This window comes from Penaeus chinensis, chromosome 12 (genome assembly GCF_019202785.1).
Source record: "Penaeus chinensis breed Huanghai No. 1 chromosome 12, ASM1920278v2, whole genome shotgun sequence".
Lineage (NCBI taxonomy): Eukaryota > Metazoa > Arthropoda > Malacostraca > Decapoda > Penaeidae > Penaeus > Penaeus chinensis.
In genome coordinates, this window is record NC_061830.1 from 8,292,535 (window position 1) to 8,307,534 (window position 15,000).

The 15,000-nt window shown below is 46.8% G+C and overlaps 1 protein-coding gene across 7 annotated transcripts in view; it reads left to right on the plus strand.

The window, feature by feature from the left end:
* LOC125030928 (protein phosphatase 1 regulatory subunit 12A-like) overlaps positions 1 to 15,000 on the plus strand; it is a 158,824-nt gene that overhangs the window by 121,704 nt on the left and 22,120 nt on the right. For 4 of the 7 annotated variants that reach the window (XM_047621306.1, XM_047621304.1, XM_047621309.1 and 1 more), the window contains one exon: positions 11,278 to 11,328. The exons of the other annotated variants lie outside the window; for them this stretch is intronic. In XM_047621306.1, coding sequence (XP_047477262.1) covers positions 11,278 to 11,328 — 51 coding nt within the window. The remainder of the gene's footprint in view (positions 1 to 11,277; positions 11,329 to 15,000) is intronic. 7 annotated transcript variants of the gene reach the window in all.

The window sequence follows — 15,000 nt, forward strand, 5'->3', positions numbered from 1 at the left end:
CTTCCTGCTTCCTCTTCAGTTTGGCACAGTTGAATGTTAGCGTTATTGTAACATTCATTTTAAGTTCGCCCTAACATGGCCATTACACTCGTTGTTATCGTTATTTATATCCCATAAAGTTCATCTAAAAGAAAAAAAAAAGAAAAAGAAAAAAAGAATAATAATAATAATAAAGAACTTACAATCAGTTTTTCGTTTTGGGTTGACTTTCTTCTTCACTGTTGATGACAGTAATGATTATAATGGTTTTGTTGTTGAAGAAAACGACGGCTTTGTTGTATAGCGGAAGATCGGCTTGGATTGGTGTCACGGTGGCTGACGTTCGTGGGAATGGCAACGACGTTATCTTGTTGAGATGGAAATGAATCAATCGATAACGTTGACGCCTAGAAAGAGGCTAGTCTAGGAGCGAATGACCCGCGGAAAAAAACATGTGTTTCGAAAGGACGCTGACATTCCCGAGGGAGGAGCACTGCCGCTGTCCTTCCTGGTTGGCCGCGCGATGGCCGGCGCGTGATCTCCCTCCGCCCGACCGCGGCGAGCTGGAAGGGACTCTACGCCGCCTCTCGTCTTTTCTTCTCAAAGCAGGTCTTGCCATTTCTCGCTCTCCATCTTTCCCGATTCATTTTCTTTCTTTATATTGTCGTAGCAACTATGCAAAGGAGCATTGTAATGAACGCTTTATTTGTGTCTGCCTTGTTCGGTTGATACTTTTTTTTTATTGATCGGTATTTTATTTTTCCTATTTAGCTATTTAATTTTCGCAATTCAGTCGTTTATTAAATTTTATGTATCTTTTTGGATCGTTCTCTTATTTCCCTTTGTCAATCGCTTGTTTTCTTTTCTTGTTTATTCCTTTATTTACTTTTCTGAATCGGTCGTTATTTTTGTTCGAGTTCAGTCGAAATTGATTAATCTTTTTCGGTCGTTCTATATTATCCTATCGTTTATGTATTTTCCCCTTCTTTTCTTAGCTGGTCTCTTATTTTCTATTTATGAAATTTCCACGCGGTAGCGGGAGGTATAACCATGGCGTGGGAAACTGCATGGCGCCACGAGAGAGAGAAAAAGTGTTTTGTACGCGATACGCTGAGGGCGCGCGACACAGCCGGGCACGGGGGGGGGGGGGGGGTCGTCTGGGTTTCTGTTTCTTTCTCTTTTCTCTATTTTTCGTGCTTTCCTTCTTTAGATTTTGGATACCGTTTTATCCTTCTTTCCTTCCTTGCGCCGCATTTCTTCCTTTCTTTCGCCCCCCTCCTGCCCTTCCTCTTTTTCTTCCTTTCTTTCGCCCTCCTCCTGCCCTTCCTCTTTTTCTTCCTTTCTTTCGCCCTCCTCCTGCCCTTCCTCTTTTTCTTCCTTTCTTCTTTCTTTTCCTCTACTCCTTCCCTTTCCTCTTTCTTTCCCTCTGTTCCTTCCCTTTCTTCTTTCCCCATCTCTTCTTCCCCTTCCTCCTGACATTTCGTCTACTCTTTCCCTCTACTCCTTCCCTCCTTCCTTCTCACCCTCCCTCCATCCGGCTTTCCTTCTCCATTCCTCCCTCCGCTTTCCTTCTCCATTCCTCCCTCCGGCTTTCCTTCTCCATTCCTCCCTCCGGCTTTCCTTCTCCATTCCTCCCTCCTTTCTGTCCCGACCTTCTCTCTTCCTTCTGTCTCTCCTTTCTTTCTTCCTACCTTCCCTCCTTCCCTCCTTCCCTCCTTCCCTCCTTCCCTCCTTCCCTCCTCCCTCCTCCTTACCTCCCTCCCTCCCTCCCTCCCTTCCTCCTTCCCTCCGTCACTACCAGCCGTATTCACCCCTTTCTCGGCGGCGGCCCCCTTCGTAGCGTCGGAGAATAGGCGAGCCCCCCCCCCCCCTTCTCCCAAGCCAGTCCGCTCACACAGGACCTCTTGCGCTGTCACGATAGATGGATGGACGGCTGCTCGAGTGCCCCTTCTCCGTGTACTTCGGCGATGCGTCGCCTTTACTTCTTTTCAACCATGTCCTCGTGTTATTATTTCCCTGTCCTTTTCATTCACGGTATCCTCTCACTTTTTTTCCTCCTCATTTTCCTGCTCCTGGTCTCATATTCCCAATTTATTACGTTCTCCTTCCTTGATCCGTATTATTATTGGCGCCTTCGTCTTCGTCGATGTCATCGTCGTCATCATCTTCATCTATACTTCATTTTCTTCTTTACCATCTCTTTCCCGTTTTACTTCGCCTCCACCTCCTTTTCCTGTCACTTTTTGCCAAACCTCACTATCATTTTTTTTCCATGCCCCCCCCCCCCTTTCCATTCATATCTCATGTCCCTCTCCCTCCACTCAAGGCGAGGTGGTCAAATGCGAAGGGCATCAGGGCGGGAGGGACGTCCTGTTTTGGCGGCGACGTCCGAGTAATGGCCCTGTGACGAGTTGGTGAAGCGTGAGATATTGTTAGGTAATGCTTGGGTTACTTAAGAATTGCAGATGAGGGAATTTTCTCTTGCTTTTTTTTTTCTATTTCTCGTTCGGCGTCTCTCACCCCCCCCCCCTTTCCCTTTTCCTCTTCCTCTTCCTCTTCCTCTTCCTCTTCCTCTTCCTCTCTTTATCTATCACTTCCTGTCTCTTCCTCTTCCCCTTCCTGTCTCTTCCTCTTCCCCTTCCTGTCTCTTCCTCTTCCCCTTCCTGTCTCTTCCTCTTCCCCTTCCTGTCTCTTCCTCTTCCCCTTCCTGTCTCTTCCTCTTCCCCTACTTGTCTCACCTCCCTCATCTCTTTTCCACCTTCGACTCGCTTTCACAGTAGGCGTGACTTGGCAGTGACACCTAACCTCAACAGTGTTGTGGCCCTCCCTTGTGTTGATGCTGCTCCCCCGTCCCCCTCCCCTCTTCTCCCCTCCTTTTCCCCTCTGTATACTCGTGGCTTTTTGATGTCTTATGTGACCGACACACCTGTCAGACCGGGATATCGATCACTGTTTCTTTTCCGCGTACTTGTGGCGAAAGTATGATACACCTTTTCTTAAGATTTAGGGACCGAAAGTAGACTGATGTGAGGTTGGGTTCTCTGTGTTGTGACGGGGTCAGTTGCAAAGCCTATCGTAATTCAGTTTATTATTATTTTTTTTTTTTTATTACTCATGCTTTGGTATCGACAGTCTGATTTTGACAATGTCTAGGTTTACAACTCTTCGCATGCAAGTCATCTTCCGGGACTGGATTTGGTCGTCGCAGACTCTTAACAGGTGCCGATGTTTCGCAGTTCAGGTTGGCTGTCTATCACGTCATGGGCTGCGTCTGTTGCCTTGCCCCTATTCCTTCGGGGGTGTTAAGGATTTGTTTTCACGGCAGAAAGCAGGCACCCGCGGCGGTCACAGGCGGTTTGGTGAAGCGTTGATGGCGTTCGCGGGAAAGACGCCGCCGCCGCCACGGGAGGGTAGGATGTCAAGACGTGACTAATGAGACAGTTGCTTCGTCGTCTTTGCAACGATCTTGAACTAATTAATATATCAAAGACCGGATGACGTACGTCTGTTTATTTGTAGAGGGAAGAGGCGGGTGTGCACGAGTGTAGGTGGGCCGGATTGGGACGTCCGGGGAGGTGGGGGAAAGTGTATGGTCGGGCATGGGCTCAGTGAGGGGAAGGCTACCTACCTACCCAAGACAGGGCGCAGGTGTATCTCCGTATCCCTCTCCCTTCCCTGCCCCAGCCCCTTCTCTCTTACCCGCCCACCCCTTCCCTTCATCCCCCCACATCCATCTACCCCTCTCCCCTCGCGCCCCCCTCTCCCCTCGTTCACACGCGCTCTCCTGGCACCGTACCTTAAGATCTGCGCCCTAAGCCCGGCCTAGCCCGGCCCCCAAGCGTCTCGCTTTATACCTCGGCTCCCCTCGGCGCCCTCACTCTCCCCTCAGCATTGCCTTCACTCACCAGGTCCATAGACGCGGCTTCACTCGAACGGACTTAAGCGTTTGCAAAGAAAGAAACTGCTATTCCGCCTCGTCGAGTCGGTTGCTACGAGAGAGGCGACGCCAGAAGCGAATGCGCTGAGGAGTGTTTTCGAAATATTACTGTGCCATATAACTCGAGTTATCGGAGGCGGAATCTTGTTCTGTGCTGTGCAGCATTTCTGTGTTGAGTAACCTTTGTCGACCGTGACAGTTGCTTTCGCCAACGAGATGTCTTTTCGTCGTCACTACGGGACGGGCAGCTACAGCTCTTCGCTCTTGTCGTCGCCGCTGTCCAGCAGTTACGGTTCCAGGGGGCTCGGGGGGTACTCCTCGTACTCCCCCTCGACACATTCCTACTCCTCCTACGGTGGCATCGGAGGCATCGGAAGCATCGGAGGATATTATGGCGCGGGCAAAAGCCGCCTGAACCGATCCGCGTCCCTGCCCCGTGACAGTCGTGGCAGTTCTGTCCCCCGCTACTCGAGCGCATACTCGAGAGCCAGCTCACCGTCGAGGACGATCCGCTCCGCGTACTCCCGGGGCTCCTCGCCGACCCGGACGCCGCACTTGATCACGAACGGCCGCCTCAGCCGATTCGAGCAGGATTCCAGCGACTCGAGCAGTAGCGGCGTGGACTCGCCCAGCAATCCCGTTAGGAGGAGTAACTCCAACAAGAGCGAATATACGAGGAGCACCTTGACGACGTCGACGCTGGTCCCAAGGGCATACTCCAGGGACTATGGCACCGTCTATTCCAACACCAAAGGCTTCATCAGGTCCAGCCGATCCAAGTCCGTGGGATCCACTTCCTCGCTGTCGTCAGGCTACGGCTCGAACTCAGGAGTAAGTCCGCTCTCTGCTGCGGTCTTTTCCAGTTGGCGCTCCCCGGGGCTGGGCCGGGGAGTGCAGCTCAGGTGTACAATTGAAGGTTTCCTCTTTGTTCAGTTTCATATACGGACAGACGTTATTTCCATGTTATGTTGAGGAGAAATTCATTCACCGGTACACATCTTTTCATCAAGCATATTAAGCTAAATTGTATAGAGGAAATCTTCTGAAACGCTGCCGTGACTCTCCTTGTGAATGGAAGCTCATTATTTCATTATGCGTACATTTTGGTGGTGCCAAGGTATGTACGTTTTTGAACTATACTTGCGTTTTTTAAAGTTTGTTTGTTCAGATAATTTTTTGGATGATATTTATTTATTGTCTGTTTATTTGCTTATATATATAATATATATATATATATATATATATATACACACATATATATATACACATATATATATATATATATATAGAGAGAGAGAGAGAGAGAGAGAGAGAGAGAGAGAGAGAGAGAGAGAGAGAGAGAGAGAGAGAGAGAGAGAGAGAGGGGGGGGGGGGAACATACAAACAGGCAGACAGACCCGAAAATCGCAGACACGAAATAAACGAGATATAGAGATAGATAGATAGATAGATAGGCAGATAGACAGATAGAGAAGAAGGGGCCCCAAGTTGTCAGGCAGGTGTCACTGTAGGGTCGCAACGGCGCGGCTCGGTCTATGTATATCGCCGCGTCGTCTGCCTCACCTGCGCGCTATATATACTCATAAGTGAGTTTTTTTTATTTATATGTGATGATGCTCAGAAGTACCGACGGCTGATTGTGGGCGGGCGGGCGGGCTTAGGGGCGGGAACCTTCGCTGTCTCGTGGGTTATTTGGTAGCGGGCTTTTGGTTTCTTGTTTTTATTTGCTGTTTTCTTGTGCTTGTTTTCACCAGCGTTTTTTTTTTTTGTACTTGTCTTTTATTGGAAGGGAAGTGGGTGAGGTGGAGAGCAAGAAATGAGAGACTTATGATAGACGGGAAGGATAAAGGGAGAAAGGTACTAGAGATAAGAAGGAAGCGTGAGGAAAAGGAAGAGCGGATGGGGAAAGAGAAAAAGGGGAAAACAAGAAAGGAAAGCAGGGTTTTATTTTGATCCGAGCGAGGGCGTTCTCCCGGGTGACGCTCGAGCTATGTAAAGCTATAAAGCCCGTTGTAAAAGCATAAGCAAGACTCTGACACTCGCGAAGGAACCCCGAACACGTAAACAGACGGGTGAAAACACACGATGACTAATGCCTACATTCAAGGCTCTTTGCGGGCTATTTTTGCGTCGTTGAGTTCGGCCCATTTTTTCGCTTTTTTCATTATCATCTTCGCGCTTTGCCTTCCCCATTCCCTTTCCTTTGTTCGTCTTTCTTCTCCTAACCTTCAGATCTATTTATTTCCCTCCATATCTCGTCCTTCCTCTTCAATTTTTCCTTCCCCTTCCCTTCCCTTCCCTTCCCTTCTCCTCCCCTCCCTTCAATTCTCTTCCCCTCCCTTCAATTCCCTTCCCCTGCCTTCAATTCCCTTCCCTTCCCTTCCCTTCCCTTCCCTTCCCTTCCCTTCCCTTCTCTTGCCCTCCCTTCCCTCCCCATTCTTCTTTTCCTTTACTTTCCCATTCCCTTCCCGCCGTCACTCCCGGTTACGTAGGTGAAGGAGAGAGGGCGGAGAAGCAAGAGAGCCCGACCCACGCGAATTTTTATTATTTTTATTTTACAATTACTTGTGGCATAACTAAGGCGTAGTTTTCTCCCTCGTCGGTTCTCGTCCGAGGCGCATCGATGGGTCTCGAGTGAGTATAGAGCAAGATGTGATTTGGATGGGTATTGGGGTGGGATAGAGTGGGTTTGGGTAGGTTATAAGGGCAAGGTGCGTCTGGGTGGGATTTAGATGGGCATAGTGCAGGGTTCTTTTGTGTGGGTATAGGGCAAAGTGGATTTTTGGGTGAGTATAGGGCATGATAGGTTTTGAGTGGGTATCATTCCCTGACCTTATGCACTTGTTCCGATGTGTAGGATACGCAGCGGAGTACCTGTCTTGCGGGATCGTGGCAGGTGCGTTCTCGTGGTTGCTTGTGTGGTTCATCCTTCCGTTAATGCATCGTACTTAGTACTTGCTAGAACCGTTCGATGGATAGAGTATGTTTACCCTCCATTTTACCTCTCATCTTTGTAAACTCGGCTGGGAGTGTCCTTTTTATTGTCATTTGCCTGCGCAATGAATGCAACAGTTTTGCTGATTGTCATTTTGAAACTTGAATTGATTGTTATCGCTGTTTTTTGATGTTGCAAAATGTAGCGTGGGTAGGTATAGCGGGCCGCTTGGTCGATTGGTGGGAGGTCCTGCAGGTGCTCGGGACTTGGCGTTGAAGGCTTTTTGGCCGTCCTGATGGGCGTGGAGGATGCCTCTCGCGGTCACCGGTGCCCTTTGAAGTCCCCGCTTCGTCCCTGAAGGCGATTCGCAAGAGGCTTCTACGGCCTGCGAGGGAACCATCTGTTCGCGGCGGCGGAGGCTGTTTGACAGATCTCGCTCTCCTTTGTTGTGCGACGGCGTTTGGACCAGCTTCAATGCGCAGGTGGTGCGGGCGCTTCCTCCTTACGGGAAAGAGCTCGACTTGGGCCGTCTGCAGAGGGAGTGGAAGAGTGAATGGAAAATAATGTGAGACTGTTTGTGTGTGTTTGCAAGATAATCGGCCTTCTGTGCTAGATGTCAACTCCAGCGGAAGATGCACCGATTGCTTGGGCAAAGTTTTGTTTGTTTTGTATTGATGCACGCATACATACAGCATACATATATGTATGTGTGCATGGATGTATCCGCGTGCTCTGCTTTCATCTAATTTCACAACCAGCTCTTTGGCCAGTGCTGTTGGAAGCCTTGGCCATTATCTGTGTGTATGGCGATTACCCGATGTGTCCCGCCATCTGTTGGGCCAGTTTATTTTTTTCACATGTATCTTGCCTCCAAGATATGAAATATCCAGAGGCTTAGGCTCTAAATATAGGTCTAGAACAAGAACGCGGGCGGGGGCGGGAGCGGGGGCGGGGCCAAAGTAGGGAGAAGAGAGCGCCCCATGGAGTGCCCGTATCTCGTCGTGACGTCACGTGCGGTGCGGGTACCACCTGCCAACACCACCTCCGGGATGTTTGTTTAGTCAGCTGGCCTATGTGTGTTTTCGAATGGGTTTAGGAATATAGACGTTTCTGGCGCTTAATCCACAAATAGTTGATGTGGAATTGCCCATGATTCTGCGGCCGCGGGCTCAATTAGGGGCGGTGATTTCGCAAACCGGTGTTGACTTTTGGGGAAATGGGGCCTAATTTGTTTATTTTTTTCTTTTTCCCTTTCCTTTTTGCTCATGGGAGAGAGAGTGGCAGTTAAGGGGTAGTTAAGGAAGTTTTTCTTCCTTGGAGAATTAGATTTTTTTTCTCTCTATCATTAACTTCAAAGGGATTGTCAATCAAGAGCTGTAAGTTTAATTGGTTCTTAGAATGTGGCTAATGATATCAGAATGTTGTAGCTATTGAATAAGTTCATATGGAGATCGTATTACTTTACTTTGATTTCATTCTAGAGTTTCCTATTATTTCTTCAGCTGTGAACTTATCCATTATCATGTATACGTTTTCCACACATTCCAAAGATTATATTTATAGGTGCGTGGGAATATGTGAATGTAAATTACATGTATGTATCATTGTATTTATAAAAAAGTGGGAAAATGGCCAAGAATATGGTTTAGCCCTAAATTTTATTTGCAAAAAGGGACCCAGTTCCATCATAACTTTTCTCATTAAAAAAAAGGCATATATTTTATTTTTAACTTGATGTAGTTCCAAGGTCAAAAACCCAGATATAGATTGTTCACAAGTGTGTGTTGAAAGTTGATGTATAAATAGACCCTTTTTTTTTGTATGTGTACTAACTGTCAAGCTTAATGTAACTTATACTGGCGATGTTAAGTGTTTTTGCCGGCGTGGGCTATCGGGCCCCTTCTTTATGGGTAATGTTGAGTTGTTGTTGTTTTGACTGGTGCCTGCGTTCGTTAAACTGTTTATGGTAGATAGTTCTAAATGTCTTTTATTGATCGATAGATAAACTGATAGATAAGAGGGATGGGCAGATAAATGTATACATACATATATAATAGAGTAATAAATTCAATGTTATACTTTTCAATGTTCATGAGTGCTTTGCAAAGCTATTCGGAAGTTGTTTTGAGATCAGAATGCAAGAGCAAGGAAGGTGTGAGGGTCCCCACGGCGGCGTGCAAGGGGGTGTCAAGGTGGAGAAGGTTGACGCAGGTGCATGTTTCTGACACCTGTGGTTTCGTTCGGTGCAAAGGGCGGCGGGGGTGGGAGAGGAGCGGATCCGGTTGCAGTAGGGTTTTGGGTCCAAGAATGGTACTTTTCTCATATATATATATGTGTGTGTGTGTGTGTGTGTGTGTGTGTGTGTGTGTGTGTGTGTGTGTGTGTGTGTGTGTGTGTGTGTGTGTGTGTGTGTGTGTGTGTGTGTGTGAGGCTTTTCTCTCTCTGCCTGTACTAACTGCTTTGCATAAAAAAAGGGATTCGATATCAAAGAAAACAAATGTGATTAAAATACCTGGGTCTCTGTTAACATTACATCATAAGAGGATGTTGATAAGGATATGTACATAGATAATTGTAACAAAGTTGGGTGATGTTTCATAAAGCAAAAAAAAAAAAAAGGGGGTTTTCCCTCAGTATGTGAGTTCACTTCCGTAGTATTGTCTCAGTTTTCCCAAAATACTTTGGCGTGCTTAGCCTTTTTCACGGGACATAATTGGTACAGTTTATTTATTTCCTTTCATTTATTTCTGCTATCTGGTTATCTTCCGTGTAATTACTCCACGGTGACACCAGTAAATATGACACGAGAACCGAAAGGGTGTCATATCTTCAAGTGCCGTGACGGCAGCGGTGGTGATCATGTCAGTTGTGATACGAAATGTGACGTCAGCTATTAATAGGAGCGAATGTCAGGTGAATTAGAGCGGAGCATTGGTGTCTTAGCGTTTTTATTTGTGTGTGTATGTATTTAGGGCTGGTTTGTGGAGTGGCTGGTGACCTGTATATTTTTTTCTTATTTTTTCTTTCCCGATTTTTTTCTTTCGTTTTTCCTACATTTTTTTCGGCTGGTCTGGGATTTTTTAGCAACTAAGTTGTCAGTAAAAAAATAATTTCTAGTAGGTGGATGACACATTTCAAGAATGTATTGCGAATGTCTGTTGATTGAAAAAAAAAGTTTGAAGTTATGTATTACTTGAGCTCATTTAGATAGGTGGTAATGAAACCTGGAGTACTAAGATTTTCTCGCCCCCCCCCCCCCCTCTCTCTCTCTCTCTCTCTCTCTCTCTCTCTCTCTCTCTCTCTCTCTCTCTCTCTCTCTCTCTCTCTCTCTCTCTCTCTCACTCTTTTCAAAGGGATTCTTGCCATCTCTCTCCCTGTGTTCCGTCTCCCAGCCGTGATCCCCCACTTTATTCCGTTCTCCTTTCTGCGGCATGTGTTTCAATTCAAACATAACTCCCTTGATGTTCCTTCCTCGCTCTCAGGGGGAGGGGGGTGTACGGGGGAGAAGGGTAAGGAGATAAGGTAGGGGGGTAGAGAGGTTGGGGTTACGAGAGGGGGGGAGGGGGCGAAGGAGGGTGACATGAGCGGTTGTACTTCCTTGTCTCATGTATTTTTACCTGTTGATGGCCTAGTTGGCTGTTTGTTTCAAAGGGCGAGCGTGAGGGATGGGCATTGGCTAAGGGGTAGCGACAGGGGCATGGGTAGAGGTTACGGTACGGGTAGGGTAGGGGTAAGGGGTAAGTGGTAGGGGCTGGGGCGGCCTGTAGCACAAGTGGAGAGGGAAGAAGGGGCAGAGCGGAGAGAGGAGAGGAGCTGGTTCCTCTACCGCTCGCCGCTGCTTGTTTGACACGACGGGAATGTCTGCTTGATTCCCGCTCGTGTCACTTGGCCGGAATGACTCCCAGAGTTCCTATATTTCCAGTTCTTTTATTTTCGGTCGTTAGTTTTCGGAATAGGTGTGCGTCGGATTTTTTGTGATCTTTGCGCTTTATTTTACAGGATTGTAGCAATTGTTTTGTTATTAATATCACTATTTTGTTGTTATGGTTGTTTTGTGGTTGTACTTGCGAGTTTTATGTTTAAGCGAGGTGTCAAGTTTTTTTTTTTTTCTATTATATTTCTTCAATCCTTCCTCTTCCTCTCCTGCCCTTCCCCTCTTTCTCCCCACAGGCCTATCTATCCCCTTTATTCTATTCTTATCACTAACCCATTACGACGTTGCGAAGGCGCACGGTTGCCCAAGACCACGCGTGCAGCAAGACTTCGCAAAAAGAAGTCCTAAGACTCAGGCAGTTATTGCAAGCCAGTTTTCGTGCAATTGCGTGGCTTTGCTTGAGGTCATAATGCCATTACACTGTTAACACTGTCAGTAGGTATAAGGAATCGTGTGTTTTTGTATAATTAATTTTGCATTTCTCTTTTACAGGTAAGTGACGATTTGGCTGATGGCGTCCCAGGTACCGAGGTAACGCTCAGAGTGAGTGTCTGTGTGTGTCTGTCTGGCTGTCCGGCTGTTTGTACGTCTGTCAGTCTCTGTGACTCTTCCTGTCTGCCTGTCTTTTGTGTGTTTTTGTCTCATGTCAGTATGGCTGAATTACTCTATGTTGACAATATTTTCATATTGAATCGGTTTTTGAGGACGACGCCAGAACAAGGTAAGTCGGATCATAGGGTTATTGTAACGATGCCGATGCCGGGGACCTCCCAACCAACCCTTTTTCTGATTTTCCAAATCGTATTGATGTAATTCAATACGTTGTCTTAGCAACTAAATATAGTGCATTAGGGCCTCTTCTATTGGTAATCTCGTTCGTCCCACACCCATTATCATCAGTATGTTCGATGCATTGTGTACATGTGGGGTCTGTTTTACCATGCAGATGACGTCATTGTCTGCGTCTGTGAGCGCGATCAGGCTTGCGTAAGATAGGCAGCAGGTGTGGTTGCATCGCAGCTAGACAACAAGTTTTTTTTCTGTAAAGGATTGTTTGGAACATGTGTAGAACTCAACTAGGTTAAATATTATCTTTGTTGATTTATTTGTTCCTTGTTGGAATAAAACTCGTTTTGTTTAGCCTTGTACCGCCTTGAAGTATTGTTGACAGGTATTATCTTTAAGGAACGTTGGTAAAAAAAATACAGGTATAATTTTAGTATATATATATATGTATATATATATATGTATATATATATATGTATATGTATATATATATATATATATATATATATATATATATATATATATATTGTCAATGTATTTCACACGGTTGTGATTTCGCTCTTCCAATTTAAAATTGAAATCGAGGTACGGATATGGAACTTCAGCTTAATCGTGACCGACACTCAGCTTAGACATGACTTGGCAACGCGAGCCGAAGCTTCTTTGCTGTATGAGTTTTGTGCTATAAACGTGCATTTGCTGCTCCTGGCCAGATTACGGGACGGATATGACGCCTCATCCGTCTTTTCGTTGCTGGAGAGGGCTTCTCTGGTGTTGCCTTTGAAACGTTAGCAGATTTGAGGAACTTAGGCTTTAGCAGAATGGATTAAGTTTGGCCTATCAATAGTACGTTTAAACGGGCGTGAATTGGGTTTTTATTTACTGTTTTTAACAAAGTAAACAATTCCATTAGATATAGTTACGGAGTTCAGAGCAGCGCAACTGACAGTAATTCCTCAATTTGCTCTTTTTTCGTTCATATTTTACTGCCGACAGTTTCCCGTAATCCGAAGTGTGTTATTTCCTCCAGTTTTAGATTAGCATTGGATCGACAGCTTGCTTACCCCCATCTGGATCCGATGGCCGCTAAGCGTGTACACTTTAAACGAGATCTGCTTGCCATTTCGTTCCGACCTCGTTTCCGTCGGGTCTTCCTGGCGTCGGCGGACGGCCGCGATGCGAGACCACCGCGAGAGCGAACCCGTTCTCCTTGGCGAGTCGGCTCGGCATCTCCGGCGCAGGTTTGGCACTGGCACCCTTCCCTTCAGTGCCTCCTCAGTCTCTCCCCTTTAGTCACCCTTCACTTATGCGATCAGTTCCTGCTTCAGTGATTTTTCAGTCTTACTTTCGGACTCCCCTTTAGTGCCTTGCTAGCACCCCCCCCCCCCTTCAGTGCCCCCCTCAGCGATAGCGACGGCACGCGGTTACGGGATTGGCGGCGGAGATAACTTTTTAAGGAATCGTTTTGAATTTTGATACAGGCACGGCCACCAATATTCTTTTTTTCGCTTAACATTTGCATATTTGAACATTAGTGAGAGCGAGTATGTATTTGTACACATGATGACGAATATTGAGCATTCCTCCATTTGCGGCCATAATCATAAAATAATGATACAAAAAAAATTGTACTCCCCCCTCATGAGAGTGAAAGTGGTATGTGAATGAGCCGCTGTTGCAAACACTCGTGCCCGCCTGCGCCGTGGCTGGGTTAAGGTCACCGAGGTCAGAGGTCAGGGCAGGGAGGAAGGGAACTGAGGGGGGGGGGGTGCGTGATCAGCTTAATTAGGCTTTTCTTAAATACTGTTTGGTAAGCTGAATTGGTTGGGGGTATTGGGGAGGGAGCTTTCTTTCTGTCTATCTTTCTTTTTCTTTCTCTTTCTTTCCCTCTCTCTCCCTCCCTCGCTCTCTCTCTCTCTCTCTCTCTCTCTCTCTCTCTCTCTCTCTCTCTCTCTCTCTCTCTCTCTCTCTCTCTCTCTCTCTCCTCTCTCCCTCTCTCCCTCGCTCCCTCTCTCTCCCTCTCCATCTCTCTCCATCTCTCCCTCTCTCCCTCCTCCATCCTTTCTTTGTTTTCTCTAGTGCTTCTCTATCCATCCATCCATCCATCCATCTCTATCTCCTTCTCTTCCTTCTTTCTTACGTTTTCTCCGGTAACCTTATCGTTTCACCTTCCACCTTCCTGCCATTCACCCCCCCCCCCCCCCCCCCACCCCACCCCACCCCACCCCACCCCAGCAGGGCGTCTCGTGACATGAATCTCGGCCCACATCCGGCCTGGCTCTCGGCCGGATGTGCAGTCGATACGTTTGCGCATTTTGGCCTTGCGGGATGTCTGGAAGGGTGAAGGGAGCATGCTTTCCCGCAAGATTTTCGCCTGTAAGCAACGTTGGGAAACCAATCTTTCCCCTTTTAGGCTCTTCTCTTTTCTTTATTCTTCTATTTTCCTTACTTTCCTTCTATTCTCTTTTTCTCTATTTATTTATTTCTGCTTTACAACTTGCCTCCTTTTTTCTACCTTTCTCCATTCATACGTGTTCTTAGTTTCGCCATTTCCTTCCTCCCATTCCCCATTCGCTCCTGCCTTCCTCCGTTTTTTTTCCTCCTTCCCTTATTTTGTACCTCTCTTCTTTCATCCCTTCCTTCTTGCCTCCACCTCCCATCTTTTTCTTCCTTTTTATTATTTCCTCTCCCTCCTCCCTTCTTTCTTCCATCCTTCCACCCCCCCCCTCCCTTTCCCTCTCCCCTCTCCTCCCAGACTAACTTCCATTGCTTTTCCGCCCCTCTCTTTGGCTTAGCCGAGATCTTTCATTAACTTCGGGGAAACATGTAATAGTGGAAGACCCACTTATGAATCGCTTAAATTCTACAAAGCATTTTTGAAAGTGGTTTGCGTTCTTTGTGATAAATAAATTTTACTTTCGTTGTTATTGTTGGTGCAGTAGTAGTGGCATTGGTTACAACGACAGCAGTTGTAGTAATAGTAGTAGTAGTAGTAATTGATGATCATCATCATTGTTACTGGCAATATAATCATAACTTTAATGATTACGGTCAGCTTTGCGGAAGTAAGACGAATCGTACCTGTGATTCCGTCAAATGTCGCCAGACCAAGCAGCATGATGGGTGCGAATTGGTACCAGGAAGGAGGACGACCTAGGGGGATGAAGGAGAGTGAGGGAGCAAGTTCGTTTTAACATGTCGCCAGCATCTTCAGTCGCGCCGTTACATAAATGCGGTCGCACGTGTCATGTGAGATATCAGAGTTCACTTTTAAGGTCGTCAGTCGTATGCCGTAGAAGGTGCTGTACATGTTTTACATTCCTGTTCACTGAGGGAGAGAGGGTGATGGGGGCGGGAGGTGGAGGGTGGGGCGGAGGCAGGTTGTGCAATCTTCTTTTGTTTTGTCGCTGGTGAGATATCTCGTGAGCG